The sequence below is a fragment of the Melospiza melodia genome, chromosome 9 (assembly GCF_035770615.1).
Source record: "Melospiza melodia melodia isolate bMelMel2 chromosome 9, bMelMel2.pri, whole genome shotgun sequence".
Classification (NCBI taxonomy): Eukaryota; Metazoa; Chordata; class Aves; order Passeriformes; family Passerellidae; genus Melospiza; species Melospiza melodia.
Window position 1 is genome coordinate 4,319,214 of NC_086202.1, and position 18,287 is coordinate 4,337,500.

At 39.7% G+C, this 18,287-nt stretch overlaps 1 protein-coding gene across 1 annotated transcript; it reads right to left on the bottom strand.

Moving 5' to 3' along the window:
- Window positions 1–1,669: 1,669 nt before the first annotated feature.
- LOC134421628 (disintegrin and metalloproteinase domain-containing protein 9-like) lies at window positions 1,670–16,706 on the bottom strand. The gene is made up of 22 exons (XM_063162813.1): window positions 16,539–16,706; window positions 14,630–14,727; window positions 13,698–13,774; window positions 12,959–13,037; window positions 12,117–12,193; window positions 11,121–11,337; window positions 10,692–10,757; window positions 10,540–10,611; window positions 10,038–10,210; window positions 9,496–9,580; window positions 8,514–8,635; window positions 7,494–7,665; window positions 6,599–6,688; window positions 6,183–6,378; window positions 5,954–6,059; window positions 5,557–5,731; window positions 5,097–5,177; window positions 4,303–4,408; window positions 3,476–3,608; window positions 3,015–3,078; window positions 2,626–2,678; window positions 1,670–2,147 (listed from the first exon to the last, which is right to left on the bottom strand). The coding sequence occupies exons 1-22, from the start codon at window positions 16,606–16,608 to the stop codon at window positions 2,069–2,071; spliced, it is 2,391 nt and encodes a 796-aa protein (XP_063018883.1). The 5' UTR covers window positions 16,609–16,706; the 3' UTR covers window positions 1,670–2,068.
- Window positions 16,707–18,287: the final 1,581 nt, after the last annotated feature.

Below are 18,287 nucleotides of genomic sequence, written 5' to 3' on the forward strand. Positions count from 1 at the left end.
CCAATTCTGCTTTTACCCATTTTTTACCCGGTTCTGGTTTGACCCATTTTTTACTCAATTCTGCTTTTACCCATTTTTTACCCGGTTCTGTTTTTTACCGATTTTTTACCTCGTTCTGCTTTTACCCATTTTTTACCCAAATCTGGTCTTACCCATTTTTTACCCAAATCTGGTCTTACCCATTTTTCACCGGGTTCTGGTTTGACCTATTTTTTTACCCCTTTGTAGTTTTACCCATTTTTTACCCAATTCTTCTTTTACCCATCTTTTACCCGGTTCTGGTTTTTACCCATTTTTTACCCAATTCTGCCATCACAATAAGCACAAGAATTCTCTTTAGCTACCCCTGGAGTGTCAAAGGCTGAGCCCTCCTCCATGCCCCGCGATGCCTTTTGTGGTGATCACAAAACAAAGATACAACCACGTGTGCTGCCCCTGAGGATTTATTTTAAATTGTCATGTAATAAATAAAATCAATGTTATATCATACTTGAGGTCTAAATGACAGGGATATTTAATAAGAACAGTTTAAGATTCTGAGGGGTCAAAGAAGAGGACACTTTGGAAGACACAGATTTTTTGCCAGCAATCTCTTTTGGGTTCTTTTTTCCAGCTCTTCAGTGATGTGACCATCTGAGGGTTGGAAATATTCTCTCAGTGAGGCAACCCTGTAATTTATTCACTGTTTTCCCCAGTTTGCACTCTGAGATTTGCATGAGCACAGCCAGGGCATGCTGCAGTGCCCAGGGAAGGAGGATGCACACCCACAGCTCTGTTTTGGCAGTGAGGTGTTCTCTGCACTGCAGCTGGTGGAGACTTTCCCTGGATTTCCTGCATCCATCTCCCACAGAGACATTTGATGGAGCCTATTTGGAAATCTTTATCCCTCCGTACATCCTCTTTGAAACCAGTGCTGGTTTCTAAGTGTCCCATTCAGAATGACAAAAGTTAAACCTGTTCCTTTTGTGGTGGAATCAATTTGTAGGGAAAAGGCCAAGCTGCCACCCCCAGTAAACCCTGTGCAGCTGCAGAGGTGTTCCCAATATCCCACATTTTCTGTAACAGACATGGATGGGTCCTTTCACACTCAGGACATGACCTACAGAGTTCCTGGTGTCCTCAAGTGAGGTTACTTTTATAAATTACCTGAAATGCAAGCTGACCTGGCTGGTGGGGTGTGAGAGGTGGGCTCTGGGCTGGTGGCACTCCAGGAGTTCTGCAGCCACAATTCCAACTGGACTGCTGCCAACAGGGTGTCAGGTTGTGTTCTGACTCTGGCAGTGTTGTTTTGGTTTACTGTGTTGTTTATTTTTTCTTTTTATTTTCTCCCCTAGCAAAGAACTGTTATTCCTGCTCCCATATTTTTGCCTGAGAGCCCCTTAATTTAAAATTTATAACAATTTGGAGGGAGGGGTTTACATTTTCCATTTCAGGGGAGGCTCCTGCCTTCCTTAGCAGAGACCTGGCTTTGCAAACCAAGACACAGGTGTCATGGCAGGGCACAGGGACTGTCCCCAAACCTGGCTCTGCAGACCCTGAGTGTCCTGAGGAGAGGAGAGGAGAGGAGAGGAGAGGAGAGGAGAGGAGAGGAGAGGAGAGGAGAGGAGAGGAGAGGAGAGGAGAGGAGAGGAGAGGAGAGGAGAGGAGAGGAGAGGAGAGGAGAGGAGAGGAGAGGAGAGGAGAGGAGAGGAGAGGAGGTAAAGTGCAGATCTCCCATCTTTGAATGATGTGAACAGCAGAGTTCACTTCTCTGTGGCCTGAGGGGGAGGCAGCAGTGCCAGTCCTGTCCTCTGGCACTCCCCCAGGTTCACTCCTGTGCACAATGACCTCCAGGGTCTGATCTGTAAAACTGAGGTAGAGGAGGCACAAACACAGCCAGCAGCAAGGAGCAAAACCCTGGGGTGTGCCCAGTCTGTGCTCAGAGCCCCTTGGCACCCAGGGCCAGGAGGGACCTGCTTCCCAAAGGCAATTTGGCTGCACAAGGACAGCACTGGAGCATTGAAATCCTTTCATTTGTTTTTCAGGCCAGTTTTTTGTCAGAATTGGCTGAGGGTTCCCAAGAGAGATCTCAGACAATTGGTCTAGGTGGGACTGGGGGTCGCTGAGGTCTTGAGGAAGCTGCAGGAGGCTGGGTTTGGACTGGCTGCCTGAAGTGTGGAAAACACTTTGTGGTTAGTATCTCATGACTTGAGACATCTGACATTTCCAAACTGGTTCTTTACCATTTTTAAGCAGTTTCTGTCATTTCCACCCAATTCTCTCTGCCCCTTCCTCTCCCTTGCAGCATTTACCTGTGTTTATGCCAACATTTTTCCTTCAAGCCTTTAATCTATGCTTAATGCTGGATGAAAAATCTGTTAATTAAATCTAATTAATATATTAATTAACCTAATTAATTTAAACTTAATTTATCTATTAATTAAATCTAATCTAATCTTTAATCTATTTCATGATGCTGCATGAAAAATCCCCCTAAGCAGGACACAGGACATCAATAACTTCACTTACAGCAACATAAACATAGGGAAGATAAAGTGAAGAAGGTTTTAAACATAGGGAAGATGAAGTGAAGAAGGTTTTAAACATAGGGAAGATAAAGTGAAGAAGGTTTTAAACACTACAAACCTTGTACCAGGAAAATGCAATATGGTAAAAATATTGTGACTGGATGCAGTAGGCTGGAAAAGACATTGCAAAAAGTCAGGTTAGCAGAAAACACAAAGTGTAGGTAATTTTTCAGTATTAAGCTAATGCCATTTTAGAACTGGCTGTCATTTGCTGGGACTTTCTTCATATTCTCTTGCAACATTTTGTTTTGATAATTTTTATTCTGTTTTATCAGAACTAAACCCACAGCCTGGCTAAGCAGCGTCCCCAGTGTTTGGCCAAAGAAATAACAGAGGTGGTTTCAATGTATCAGAAAGTCACAAAGCCATGATTAATGCTTTGGGGAAAAGGCACTGTGCAGTCTGGATTACCCAACATGAAATAATCCAAGTCTCCATCTATTTTACCTGATTGTTTCCTGTTTCATGACTTGCTCTGTTGCCTTGCTTTGGTTCCTGCCCATTGCTATCCCTGAAACAGAAACCACATCATCAGGAATCCTTCAGGGGTGCAGCATTTTCCAAGGACACAGCTACAGCTCAGAGCTCTGGGCTCTGCTTTGAGTCCATCCTGCTCTGGACTCGACAGCAATTTCAATATGCTCTGCCCCTGTGTTTATACAATAAAATCATCAACAAAATTTAGGAAAGTGCAATGGATTTGGGGAAAAAATGCTTGAGAACAGACAAGTGGAGTGTCTGGATTGCACCTCCAAGGAGCAGGGATGGGCTGTTAACTCCCCACTGCTGCTGTTAGCAGGGCAGCTTGTCCTGCAGGAGGTGTGCAATATTTTGTGTAGATAAAGCCTTGCTGCACTGCCCTGGGGCACAATTTCATCCTGGAATAGCACCTGTGAGAAGGGAAATACCTGTGCTGTCCTCTGCTTTTCCTGCAAAGTCTTCTCCTTATTGCATCACGTTTAAACACTGCTACTGCAATGAGGATGGCTACAGGCAGCACCAGGAGGAAGAAAATCAGCAGCCCATCCCGAAGTGATGTATCTAGGGAAAAAGAATTGAAATCATAGAATTTTAAATAATTTAAAAGCTATTAAAACCTTTTTTTGTTTTACTCAGTACAATCTTCAAATTGTTGCAGAATAGAATTAACAGTTTCACTGAAATTTATAACATGTTGCAATCAGAAAAATAGGATTTGGCCTTATGGTATTACAAGTTCTTTCTGCCTTGCCCACCCTATGTATATGCAGTGTTTTTCCTTTTCCATAAAATGTTTTCAATAATTCTGAAGCAGACAAATTCGTTTTTTATTTGCTTACCACAAGTGCTCTGCATGTTTGCTTTACTTTCCTAAACTTTTAATAAATACAAAAAGGTTTTTCCCTTTCCCAAAGTACAAATTTAGTAAAATCCAATGAAGTTCTGCAGAAAGTAACAGAGATTTTCCTCAGAAAACTACAGATTATGAACTTTGCTTCTAGACAAAGAGATGGAAAACATTTTGTTTGTAAAGGCCAGCAAAAGCTACTTCATTACCAAATAATAATGTTTGTTCTTTGAGTCAGTCCATGACTTGGATCTCATGGAACAGAAAAAACCATTAGTATGCTATTAGTAGATTTTTTTTAATGTTATTAGTAGATTATTTTTATGTTATTAGTAGATTATTTTTATGTTTTTAGTAGGTTATTTCTCAGTCCCTGGGGCAGAATGAGGGCCAGTTTCAGTGTCCTACCTCTGTGAGCTGGGCCACTGTCAATGCTGCCGCCGTAGCCAGACTGGTTGCAGAAAGGAGGGGCCCATCCCGGGTTGCAGTGGCAGTTCCCGTTGTTGTTACACACCTACAGCTCAAACAAAAGCGACTCGTGAGTCAGGCAGGGACAGCCCCCAGGGCTGTCACACCCCTACAGCCCAAACACAGCGATTAGTCAAACAACAGCTCATTAGTCAAACAACACCTCCCCGAGAGTGGCCACTCAAACCTTTGGCATGGATTTGGAGCTCCATGCATGGAATTGCATGTGGAAATAAAAAATACTGCATAGTACTGCATGGAGATACATGAAATATTAACTGGGAATAAGCTCTGCCCCTCCACAGCACCCCAAACCACTGGGGGATTCTGATACCCCGTGGTAATTCTCTCTAAGTTAACATTTGTGTTACCTGCCTGCAATTCATCACAGTGCAGAAACCTTCTTAGTTTTACAACTTTTGGACTCCATTTTGATTTTTCACAGAGACGTATATAAATCAGGAATTACCAGATCATCATCCTCAAAGGAATGTTTTCCTTTTGTAATTCACCAGCTCGGCAATATTAAAAAAAATTCCCTTGGGAAATTGAGACAAAATGCCTCTCAATGTTAGTGCTAAGGGGTTTGCAGTGTTCTGGCAAATTACAGGTAAAAAAAGTGGATTTAACTTTCAATACAGATCAGGAAAAAGCAAAGCCATCTGCTTGGTTATTGCTTAAAAGCAGGGAATTTGCACAGTCTAGAAACAGGACACAAAGCACCATCTACTCACCCCATTATTATTACACTTCTCCTTTACATCACAGCTGTAGCCCAGAAATCTTGCATCAAGACATTCAAAACCTAAACAGGCCTGCAACAAGTAATTAGTGTCTTGCAAACACAACACTTTAAAAAATCCCATCCTTTTATAAATATGCTATATAAGTGTATATGTTTACAAGCTTTCACTTACATGTTAAGAAAAAGGACTGATACAACATTCAGTATTTCAGAATTTTCTAACTTTATTTGTCTCAGGTTTGCTTAACTCTGTGGATGCACTTTGATGGAGTAATTTGATAATGTAGCATCCCAGTTTTTTGAAGAGCTAATTAACTGTTTGCATGTATTAATCCCAAAAGATTTTTATTGTGTTATATCATATGAACAAGAGAGCCAGGGAATATTTTTGGAAGTTCAGAACCTTCCACATGGAATATATTCTGTCAGGCTGCTGTGGTTCCTCTTACCTTGTTCTCTCCACAGGCTGTGCCATCATGAACTTGGGCAGGATCAGGGATATCTGATCCTAGGTCAAAGTCAGAGGACCAGCACAAAACCCCAGAGGCATTATTGACAACACTCCAGGCTGGGAGGTTCTGGAGACTGACAGAGGTGCACTGCAGCTTCCCACACAGACTGTGCCTGTTGGGAATGAAGGATACTCTGAGACAAGGTGAACAGACCAAAATCAGGATCACTGTAATCCATTCCAGCTTTTAGTCAGGATCGGTGCAAATCCAATCCAACTTTTTAGCTTGCATTTGAAAAAATATTCTTTTAAATCTCTCATTTTAAGACTTTGTAACAAACATATTTTTTTACATTGAAGATTTTAAGGTTAACTTTTATTTGGTGGTGACTTACTGGACAGGGCATTTCTTGTACACTCCACCTTTCATCCCACAGTTTCCAAACCTATCTCCTTTAATATTTGCTTTTTCAAAGCATATATCAGGTGCTTTTCGTGCCCCTGTACAAAAAAAAAAAAAAAAAATAGTGAATCTCAGTAAGGTGTCTGAAAAACACCAGAAAGAAAAATTGGAAATATTTATCAGGAGCCTACAAATGGGTTTATATTAAATGCCAAGCCCACCTTTGCCATAGATGGATTCACACTGTGCATCAAAGCTCTGGCACACCCCATAGTAGCAATAAGCCTTGCTGTTGCTGCAGGGGTGGCCATTCATGATGTAAACATCATCTGGGCAGTAGGCAGTGCTTCCATTGCAGTACTCAGGGAGATCACAGACATCTTGTTTGGCTCTGCACTCTGCTCCTGCCACTTTAAACTAGACCAAAGAGGGAGAACACTTTCAGTACTGCAACAGGGGAAGTTCTAGAGTGAAACAAAAACAACTGAGAACATTTATAAGACAAATTCTCTTCTTTCATACTCTCTTACTAGTCAATGTCATTTGAAAATATGTCAAGAGGACTAGGATAGCTCTTTTCAACCACTAAAAAATGCCAATGAACAGTAACAATTGAGTTTAATAAAGCATTGCCCACCTTGCAGTTTTTGCAGCACAGTCCTTGAGCACACTGGGAGCCAGGGGTGAGTTTGCAGGTGGCAGCATCACAGCAGGGGTTGGAGCATTCCTGACAACATGGAAAGGGAATAGTGTTTTATTTACACACCCAGGAAAGTACTCACCAGCCCACGCGGATGGACAAGCCAAAGGTTAAATAACTGTGTCAGATTCTCACATTTTCTTGCTGTAAAAAGAACCAGCAGATATTGCTGCTGTCTTCTGTTTGTACTAGTCAGCAGAAAATCACCAGTTTGGATGGGCTGTGGCACAGGGATGCCAATGGAACCAGAGCTTGCTGGCAACCTTTTGATTTATTGCTGCCTTTTTTGAGACACTTTTACCTTCTGAAGAATGAGCCAATATCTCCCGTTCTTGGAGGGACATTTTGACAATGCAAATGTGACTCTTAAAAGTCATTTTGTCTAGGCAAAGGTGAAGGGTTGCAGTTGACAAACCTGTCCATGTTCTATAGATAAACAGTCTCTGTCATGGAACAGAAATATCCATGATGCTAAACCAGCACAAAACCCAGTGGTGTCTCACACCCAAGAATTTCACTTCTTTCTCAGCAGTGTCTCAATGCTTTGTGGAGTCCAACAGCCCTTAACTGAGTCCACATCAAAATCAAAGCATGATTTTAAACTTTTACTAACATTTATTTTGATATTGCTTGCAAAAATGCAAAATTACAAGGAAAACTCCTCAGATAATAATGCAATTAAGCCAGTATTATATAGAACAATATGATATGATATAAGATATCTGATATGATATGATATGATATGATATGATATGATATAATATAATATAATATAATATAATATAATATAATATAATGTACAACAAGTATCCATCTCAATTTGATGCATTACCTGTGGTTTGCCACAGTCACATTCTTCATTTTTATCCACCACATTATTACCACAGACAGGTTCTTTGTACACATTGCTTGTTTTGGGAGGATTTCTAAGGCAGTTTCCTCCTCCACCTAGAATAAAGGCCTCAAAATCATCAGCACTGCAGGTGCTGAAATTCCTGGATCCACTGGAAAGGATAATATTGGATTATTATAAATATTTTGCTTACAGGAGAACATGCAACTCAAGCTCTTAAAATATTGTTGTTCCATAATAAATATTGTATTTCATAATGCTAGGAGATCATAAACCAGTTAACTTTTATTTTACTTTGCATTAAAGTGAAATACCAGAAGTTTAAAATACTATATTAATATGAATGCTTTTAGATGCCAGAGATTGTCTACTCTGGTGTCCTGTATGAAACAGGCCTCAGAAATTCTATACTGAGTGTAAAAATGTTTGATTAAAAATATTCTCAGGAAAACATTCATCTTAATTTGGAGTCCCTAAGAACTGAGGAATGCCCCTTTCCTAGAGTAGTTTTGTCCAGTGTTCAGTTACCCTGATTATTAATATAACTGGAGATAAATAAAATATTATGATCTTTTTCTCTTAAGGGGAAGCCAAAGAATAAATGAACTGAAGTAAATGTAAGACAATAAGTTGTTTTTTTTTAATTAACTGGTAAATAATTTGTTGCATATTTGCACAAACCCAGTGAGTACATGTAAACATTCTCAACAGGGTGAAAAAACCCCAGCAAGACATTATTATTAAAAAAAATTAATTAAGTCCAAATATGTTTTTAGGAATGTTACAAATAAGAATGATGGGGTCAGAAAACAGATGAAATTTCATGTAAATTAAAATGATGTCACATACTAAGTCAGTCACTCCACCTCTGTGATCAAATTTTTCAAACAACTCCCCATCCACTAAAGCTCTTCCAGATTCACAGGAGTTTCACAGCTTGTAAGGCATAGTCACTGCAAACAAAATAAATTATTGAAATAAAATAAGTGGAAATCTTACTTATCTGTGCTGTGCATGATATAGTTTGCAGGACACCTCTTGTCATCATGTTTCATTCCCAGATTGTGCCCCAGCTCGTGAGCCACTACTGTGGCGTGCCGCAACATTTTGTCATGATTCAGCTAATAAAGAGAATCAAGTTTAAAACAGTGAAACTGTGGAAAACACTGTCTGTACCCAGTGATTTACTCCCACCACAAAGCTCTCAGGGACTGTGAAGGCACGATACCAAATTGTATTGCAAGGTGAAAGCAGCAAGGACTGAAAATTTGTAATTTTATTTTCAGGTAGGGCCAGATTCTGCCACTCCTTCCCTGAGGATCATATTCTGGATAATAAGTTGGCAGCTGGTCTGGATCACCATTGCAGGTTTTATTCTGTGATTCTGTTCTATTTTAACACTGTTAGACATTGATTTCAAAGGAGTCTTCAACAACAAATGTAGTGGCAAAGAACAGGATCTGCTTCTGAGATTGTCCACAATGTTGTGGCATCCATACTTTAAGGACAGGAACTTCTGCATTTACAGGTTCTGCCCCAAGGGTGGGAATAAAAATAGTTTTGTACTAATTTTTAAAAAAAATTTTGCCTGCTTACAGTCCTATTGTGAGGAATTCCAGACACTTGACACTACAGTGCATTATGTTCACTTTCTATTTATTTAAAGATTATTTTGTAGTTGCATTCCAATCCCAACCTCTGTGGTTATAAACTTCAATTGTATAAGGATGAGATATGCAATATTGAGTTTGATGAATCACAAAAGATGACCAAAAGGATTTGTTGAAGATTAAATGAGCCAAGTAGGCTGGAATTTGACAAAGAAATTGGGAAATACTTAAGAAAAAAAAAAGGTATAAAAAAACCACAACTCTTTAAGTAAAAAAGACCATGAAAGAAATGAGCCAACTCCATGACCAGGGTGAAAATAGGCCAAGGACCAGGGCCAATTTCTTCCATACCCAAATGATGATGTACTCACAGTGCTGATTGACCCTCCCTGGACATGTGAGCACACAGAGCCCACAAAAGCCATTCCAATGGATCCACTGAAAGAGCTTCTCCCTCTGCAACAAGAGCAGTTTGGAGGTGGTGTTAGAGATGCGTTCAAAGTTCATGATTTCTACTAAAAGACACTGATCATTTGGAAAGAAATATTGCAAGGCACAATTTGGTCTTCCTGAAGTCAAGAAGGAATTTATCACCACAGCAGGGTTTTATTCTAATTAATAATGAATATCTGAATAAGAGCTTGAAAATAATGATCAATCCCTTAAGTCTGCTGTGTCAGGGCACTCAATTACAGAAGGGCCAAGGAGGGAAGGGACCTCTGGAGGTCACCCTGTCCCTGGAGCTGATTAACTCTTAAGAATCCATTATACTTTCTTGTCATTTTTCCAGGTTAAACCATTTTGGAAGTGCAGAGGATTTTACTCCAGCTATAATTTAATGAACATACAAGCCCCAAATCATATACATTAACACTGGCAGCATGGCTGGTTCTGCCACTGGATGCAAACTTACATTATGAGGTGAGCAACGTCATTTCTTGAGCGCTTCAGGAGATCCTTCTGTCTCCAAGAAACAAATCTACTCAGCACATCCCCAGCTGAGCCATCCATCACAGATATGTGGTTGGCATCTGTCCAAATCTCTAATCCAACCAAAACAATCTGGATGTTTAATGGACTATACATCTGAAAAAAAAGGATAATTAATGTCCCTTAGCTGTTCTGATGGAATTCTGAAAAGTGACTTAATTACTACTGAGTAAACAATAAGCTGAACATAGTGACCAGGACATAACTCAGTTTCTTTGAAACTCAATATATGATAATTGTAATTGTAAGTGAAGTATAAAATATTTATAAATTGTAAACTAAATAAAAAGATTTAGAATATAAAATGAAGTATGACTGAAAACTTTATGAAAGTACCTAAACATATCTTTTGGGAAAGAAAGCTGCTCTTCTGAACACTATCATAAAATAGAAAATGTTGAATCCAGGCAACTTATCTCACCTACCCCATCAACATAATTAATCAGCTCCACTGTTTCCTTTTGCACTGCAGCAGAATCGGAATTCTTCAGCAAAAACTGTAAAATACCATAACAGTGTCAGAGAAGAAAAATGATCAAAAGAATAAAATGTATTTAGTGTTGGATGATATAATTACCCTTTTGTGATCCACAACCACAAATAACTCTACATAGCTTTTCTGGGGCAGGACAGCTCGCTTCTCCTGCAAATGAGAAAGCACAGCAAATTAACATAATGAGTTTGCAATGCTGCATTTTGTAACGTGGCCTCAACTTGTGTCAGATTACCCCACAAACATCTCTGTGTCAGTAATTCACAGCAGGTCAGACACTGGCATGCATCTGGCATGCTCAATGGCAGCTTGTGCATTGCATGTCCTGCCCACAGCTGCCCTGGCCAGACCCTGCTGGGTGAGATCCCCACTGTGCTGATCCTCTGCTCCAGGATTTCCTCAGCAGGGCTCCCACCAGCCTGGTGTCCATGGAAAGGCCACAAGGAAACGTCCAGCAAGAGCCCTGGAGATGCCTTGGAGTGCAGCTCAAGGGAGAAACAGAAATACATTTACCCTGAGGAGCCTGTCCCTGCTGGAGGTACTGTTTGATGAAAATGTGTATTTCACAGATGGCTTCACAAACATCTCATGCTCCAGGCTGCCCTTCAGCACCCCACAGTGGAAGGGGATACCCTGCTCATCTTCCAGTCCATAAAGCACATGTTCAAATGTGCTGGATGTGTTCAGGGGCTCCATTCCATACCATTTGCCTCCAATGTAGAGAATTCCCCTAACAATCATAATAGAATAAAACATTATTTCATCATTTTTCCCTCGTGGTTATGACTAGATGAATGAACAACAGCTGGATACTTAGACACTACATGGAAATAAATTATTATTTGAAATAATATTAATATACATATTAATAAAACACAATTCAGTCTTTTACAATAAAAGATAATAAAAGACTAAACAGAACTTGTTTAAAATACTCAACCAGTGTGGGCTTCTTGAATCAGTTAGAAAAGGAAGAAAAAAAAGAGAATGAAGCCAATAGTAAATGTTACTATTGTTAGTAAATTGTTAGTAAATGAGTCTGGATTGTGGGTACAGAGCTGATGCCAAGGGGCCTTTCAGCCCTCTATTCATTTAAAGAACTGCCATGGGTGAATTTTATCCCATTTGTGATTTTATTGTATTTGAAAAACAAAAACCAGTTCAAATTTGCACAAATTTTTTTCATGAAAATGGTTTGTCTTTTGAAAGGTGCCCATTCATAAGACAAAGTTGTTTGCAGGAGTGTTTTAAGTTCAACAAAAGCTTCATCAAGGTAAGATTTTTTTTCTACAAAGGTATCTCTGGTCACAACACTCACATCTGGAAGCCTCAGGTTATGCCCAGTTTCTCCCTACATTTATTACAATTTCTCTCATATTATCTTTTTTTCCGTGCAGGAATTTTGGAAAAGAGGAAAAAAAGTGGGAGTTGAGGGCAACTATAAAAGCTTTAATGAGTTTCAGCTTCATCAAAAGGTGAAATATTAAAAAAAATAGGAAGAGGCAATACCTAAGGCCATCACATGTGCTAAGAGCAAGTGTGGAGTCAGCAATTCCTTCAACAGTGCCATGATAATAACAGTGTGTCTGAAAGGAACAAACCCACATCATTAGTGACACAACAAGGTGGCTGCCTTCAACTGCAAACTAATTTTCTAACTAACCACATTATTTCCATGACATCAGGGCTGGCTGTTAGAAATTTACAGAGCTCCCTACTTGGAAAGTAATCCTGACCTTCTTGGAGGAGAATATCCCCTGACATGAGTACCTAAAGTAGCCTTTGGTCCCTTGGTTCTAGAACACAGCCAGCTTTTTAGTTTAACTCATCACCATCTTTTAGATTTTTATAAATTTTTATAGTATTTTTATAAATTTATAAAATATGTTTATATTTTTATCTACATTGCTCATCCTGCTTAAGAACTGCTCTGAGGAGATCTTTCATGCACAAACCACCCAATTAAGTCTCACTGAGCTCATGTGGAGTTTAAAGATGAAATTAAATTTAGAAGTATTTATAAGGCTTATTTGATACAGGATTGAAAAACTACAGAGCTTTGATGCTGCCATTGCACTTTAAATTGCATATTATGCAAAGATGGCTCAAATTCAGGCTGGGCATAATCTCCTGGGAAATCTTTCACACCTTGGGGAACAGGGGGGCTGCACCCCACAAACAGCCCAGGCCCCCTGAACCTCATCTTTAGATCACTGGTAACTGTCAAACAGAAATGCTCCACTGTGAAAACTCACAAAAGTCTCATTCCCAGCAAATCTATTTTTTCTTGGCTCTCCTGATTTTTGAGAAAAAATTCTGCCACAAAGGGGAAGTTTTATTATGTACAATACCTCATTTTTGGATGGTGTTGCCTGCAGTTTCCCATTTTCCCCATATGTGTACAGCTTAAAGTTGTCACTGAGAAGTTTTCTGGAAACAAAAATAAACTACTGCTCTTTTAATGGCCTAAAAACAAGAAATGAGTCAAGGGTCCTGGTAAGTGCTACATTCTGTTACCAGCACACTCAGTGCTAAATTATTATTAAAACCCAAGCACATGAAACAAAATACTTTAAAACAAGCTGGAATTTTTGGAAAATAAGTTATTTTGAAACATTTATTTTATAACTAAAATATCCATAGAAAGGAATCTAAGCAAACACAGTTGCATAACCTGGCCTATTACAGGCTCAGGAATGAGGAATAAGAGAAACAGAAACATTTCTTAAAATACAACAGAGCTAAAATCCCTCTGACCTGCTAATAAAAAACTAATATTGAACTGAATTCTAACTTTTCCTAAGGATTTTCTGAAATGTTCTGTCTTGCACTGCTAATAAAAAAATAGTCAAAATTAATTTCTTCAAAGCTAGAAAAACTTTTATTCCCCTCTATTTACAAGATATTACCATAACAGAGACACTATATTTACCAGTATTTAACAGAGTTGTTAAATACAGAGTTGTTAAATATAGTTGCTACAATCTGACATTTAAATGGTTTCTTCTGAATTTTTTCAGTATAAAAATTCTTCTCTGTATGCAACTAACCCCGAAACAAGACAATTCCTTAGAACACTCTATCACATACTTATTTCTCTTCAGCTTTAGGAGGTATGTTCCATTTCTGGTTTTAACTGAGTAAGAAAGATTGTCATCTGAATGCTCCTGAAAATAAAAGAAAATATATCACTTAATTAGGTGATTTTTCTATTTGGTTGTGTTTATTCCATGTTTTGCTTGACAAGAGAGGCTCAGCTACTGTGTAGGTTTTAAGTAAAAAAATCACAAGATTCCTAACTCTCATATTTCAAACTCTCAGCAGCAAAGTGAACATTCTCTCCTATGTAAAGTGTAAATTCTATGAATCTATATTTTCATTTAGACAGGAGGGCACAGTCCCTGAATGCACTCTTTGCTCAGTACCACATCGTGCTTTGTGACACTCCTTATGTAAATCAGATAAACGAGTCCCAGTCTTTTATCCCCTAATTTGCTTGCACAAAGATGACTAATGTTGTTTCATTAACAGTTATTTCAGTAAATGAACTCAGCATCTGGCACAAAGGTAAGTGACCTCAGAACTGAAGAATTAAGGCTCAGGTTTCTCTTTTAACTCATCTCTTAACCTGTGCCAGTCTGTGGGACCATTTTTATCCTTTGGGTGCCACATGGCTGAAATCCTCTGGTTCTTATCCAAAGAGCAGAACATGGACAGCATGGATGTTAGCTCAGGTTCAACATCTAATCTGACTCAGAAGAAATGAAAATATGCTTCATGTCCCTTCTCACTTCTGTCTTACAGGGTCATTAACAGGATTAGAAGTTTGGAAGGCACTCAGAGTACAATCACAGACCTTTGTGGGAACAAATTTACTTAAAACTAGCTGAAAACACTAAGATTCAGAAGAGTGAGAGTGGGGAACATTTCATTACAAAAATCTCTTTATACCATCTATTGTGTGTATGTGTAATGAAGGACAGCATCAACAATCAGAAAAAAAGAAAATCAGAATAACAAACCTCATGAGAAAATGGGGGATGTTTCTCTCTGCCTGTCAGACTTCGAGGAATGATTATTTCTAATGTAGAAAGTCTGGATGTGTGTTCAGAGGATCCACCTGAAAATAAAGTTTGAAATTGGTAAAGAATCAGAAAGAATAAGGCATTATGTTGGCACCTGCACAGGGGTGATAGCCAAAAGCCTACTCTGATCCAGCCAGAAATGGAGAAAGAGTGAAGAGCTCAGGAATGATCAAACTTTGAAAAAAGTTACTTCAGATTGAAGCTGGGCTATTCTGGGGCACACAAAGAAAAACTATCAAAGCATTTAAACAAAATCTTAATTATCTCATATTCTGGATTATTAACTTTGTGACTTTATCATTTTTTCCTCCATGACTGACACTTTTAACCTGATGTACCACAGATAATTGGCGCAGCTGGCCTTCTCCTTTTTCCATTGTCCTGAATAAGGAATACTTTTAGTTGTGCTCTGGATACAATTTGTTCCCTTCCCTTCCCTTCCCTTCCCTTCCCTTCCCTTCCCTTCCCTTCCCTTCCCTTCCCTTCCCTTCCCTTCCCTTCCCTTCCCTTCCCTTCCCTTCCCTTCCCTTCCCTTCCCTTCCCTTCCCTTCCCTTCCCTTCCCTTCCCTTCCCTTCCCTTCCCTTCCCTTCCCTTCCCTTCCCTTCCCTTCCTTAGAAAACGTGGCTCACCACACTGCCTCCTGCCATTGCTAATCTTGCGTTTTGTTTGTTCTAGCAACAGTCAGATCTTTGCAAAAGGTTTGTAGCCTTTTACATGATACCAGAATTATCTCCAGAACAACATGCTAATGCAGGAAGCTAAAGATAAGAAGGCTGCCAAGTAACTGGTTTCAGGTAAGTGGCTTTATAAAGACAAAAACAACCTCCAGTGACTTTAAAAAATTGTGTAAAGTTGAATTAATCTTCCTTTTCCTGTCTGCTCATCAACTGGTTTGATCAACAGAGACACAACCATTGCTTTTAAACAGAATCAACAATAATAACAATGGAAGTGGTTTCTTCCTTATTAAGTTGTTCTTTTTTAAGGAAACAAAGAGATTTCTTCACATTTACAGTAGTACAAAGTCACCCTCAGCTTCCCCATTCCTGTGAAAGGAATTCATAATTGCACAAAAGTCACACAACCAGCCATTCAAAGTGAGGAGGTTTCTCCAGTGTAATGATGATCTCTACCTGTTAGATAGCATCAGGATTTTTAAAAGCTAGGTGCAGGTAGCATATATTTAACAGTACAGGCTGCAATTACAATCAAAATGCGGAAGCTGATATTAGCAAACTGATCTGAAAAGAATATCAGCCCTTCATGTTGTGATTTTGCTCTTAATCTTCAATAATTTTATTATCTAAATCACAAAATTCATTTTGTTTCATGAGTCAAGTGTATGTTGAACTAACCACGGAGATGCTCTTTTAACAATTCAAATTTTGACACCTGAAAGCAGGAAACCATCTTTGATGCGCGTCATAAAAGTACCACTTTCTAAGAAACATTTCAGGTGTTACACTTAAATCTAAAATGTGAAGCCAAATCATAAATGGAGATGAATTAATGAAAAATTCCAATGAAATTGGAGGAATTTCCCTCACATCAGAGAAGAAGAAATGTTTTCCTACCACCCCTACTAATGGTGAGAGTGACAGCAACTGCAGTTGTCACAACCAGACAATGATGGATTTACATACCTATGACATCCAGGAGGAAAAAACCCCAAAAAGAGCTCAACTATAAAAAGTTTCAACCTATAATCTTTTCCAAGATTCTCTCAATGAGCAGGGCTGCACAGGGAAGAGCTGTGGCACAGTGTCAAAGGTTTGCATGATTACAATCAGTGTCCAAGCAGACTTGGAGAAAACTTTCTGAACATGTAAAAAAAAGAAAGCTTACCTTTTATCCAAAAAGGGTTTCCAGTAAAAATTAGTCCAAAAGTGAACAAAAAGAAGCTGTGCATTACCATGACTTCCCAGAGAAACTACTGCAGCATCTGAGCTGGCTCTGGCTGCTCTGCAGGGAACCAGAAGACCGAGAACCGTCTGCTCCAAAGGTAAACAAGAGAAAAAGCTCTCTGATACTGCATCTCTGCTGAGGAAATGGGAAGTAAAATTTAATCCACTGGGCTTGTGAGAAAACTGGTCAGACAGCCTAATGCAAATAAAAAGCAGCACGTTCTTAAATGCTGATTGGTGAGTCCCGTGTCAGGATCAAACTGGTTTATTCCAAAGGACTTTCATCCCACGGTGAGATCATGTGAGATTAGAAACATAAAATATTGCTACTGACAAATGCAGTGTTTAGGATGGTTATCCTGGCTACTGCCAGCTCAATAAAAAACTAATGTGAATCAATTTACTCTTTGAAATTTCGGCTTATTTTCTTCCATTTTTTTCAGCTTTACTTTAAAATATAATGCACATGAACACATGAAAATCCCCAAAACAGAGGTTCTACCCAGTCCCCTCTATGTTAAACACAATTCTTCTCACCAGAAGTCCATAATTTTGTGCAGATCATTGCTCCTCCAGGATCAGAGTCATCTTCCACATAACCACATTGTCACCAAATGCAGAAAATAAACGCTTCTAAAAGTGGATGAGTTTGCAACGCATTTCAGAAGTATCACACGCATTTAGAAACACAAAAATGAGGCTGAGACAACACACTCAAGCATTTACATTAATTAATTTTAATTAATTCTTTGATTAAAGCGGAGAAAATGCATTTTCCATTGCTGGTAAATGCTATAAAACAATGCTTTAAGTGACAAAAAGCAGCATGTGGCTGTATTTGCAGTATTAGTTTGTCGAAGCCCGTCCAGGTCCATTTCCAGAGAGTCACAGACTGGGAACAGCCTGAAATTCCTGCACTGAGCACTGCTGGAAGCAGAACTTGACACCCTCATTCCCTGGGTCTGTCTGCCACAGGAGCAGCGTTCCCCCAGCTCCAGGTGAGATCCTACTGCAAATTAAATGAACCCCATCTTTTATTGATGGCCTCTTTTATTCATAGCTTCTCTCCTGTGTGGTGGACTATCAGGACACAATTTGGGAGAATCCCGCTGCTGCAAATTTTGACATATTAACAAGTTTCACAGAATCCAAGAACCATTTCAGTAGAAAAAGACTTTTGAGGTGTTGAGTCCAACAGGGGAGCCTGTTCAGAGCTGGATCACACTGTGGGGGAAGAACCTTTTCCTAAAATCCACCCTAGACCTCTCCTGGCACAAGTTCAGTCTCTTCTCCCAAGCTGCCAGTGACAGGACAAGAGGATATTGCCTTAAGCTGCACTACAGGAGTTTTAGGGCGGACATTATGAGCAATTTCTTCTCAGAAGGAGTGGTTTGACATTGGAATGGGCTGCCCAGGGAGGTGAGGGAGTCAGAGGTGGTTAAGGAAAACCTGGACGTAGCCAAGGTAAGGTTGGCACGGGTCATATTTGGGACTCAGTAATCTCACAAGGTGTTTTCCACGCGAATTAACTCCGGCCCTCTGCGCCCCTTGGGCCATCCCCGAGCTGAGGGGGCCGTTCCCCGGGATGAGGGGGCCGCTCCCGGGATGAGGGGTGCCATTCCCCCGGGATGAGGGTGCCGCTCCCCGGACTGAGAGGGGCGTCCCCCGAGCTGAGGTTGCCGTTCCCCGG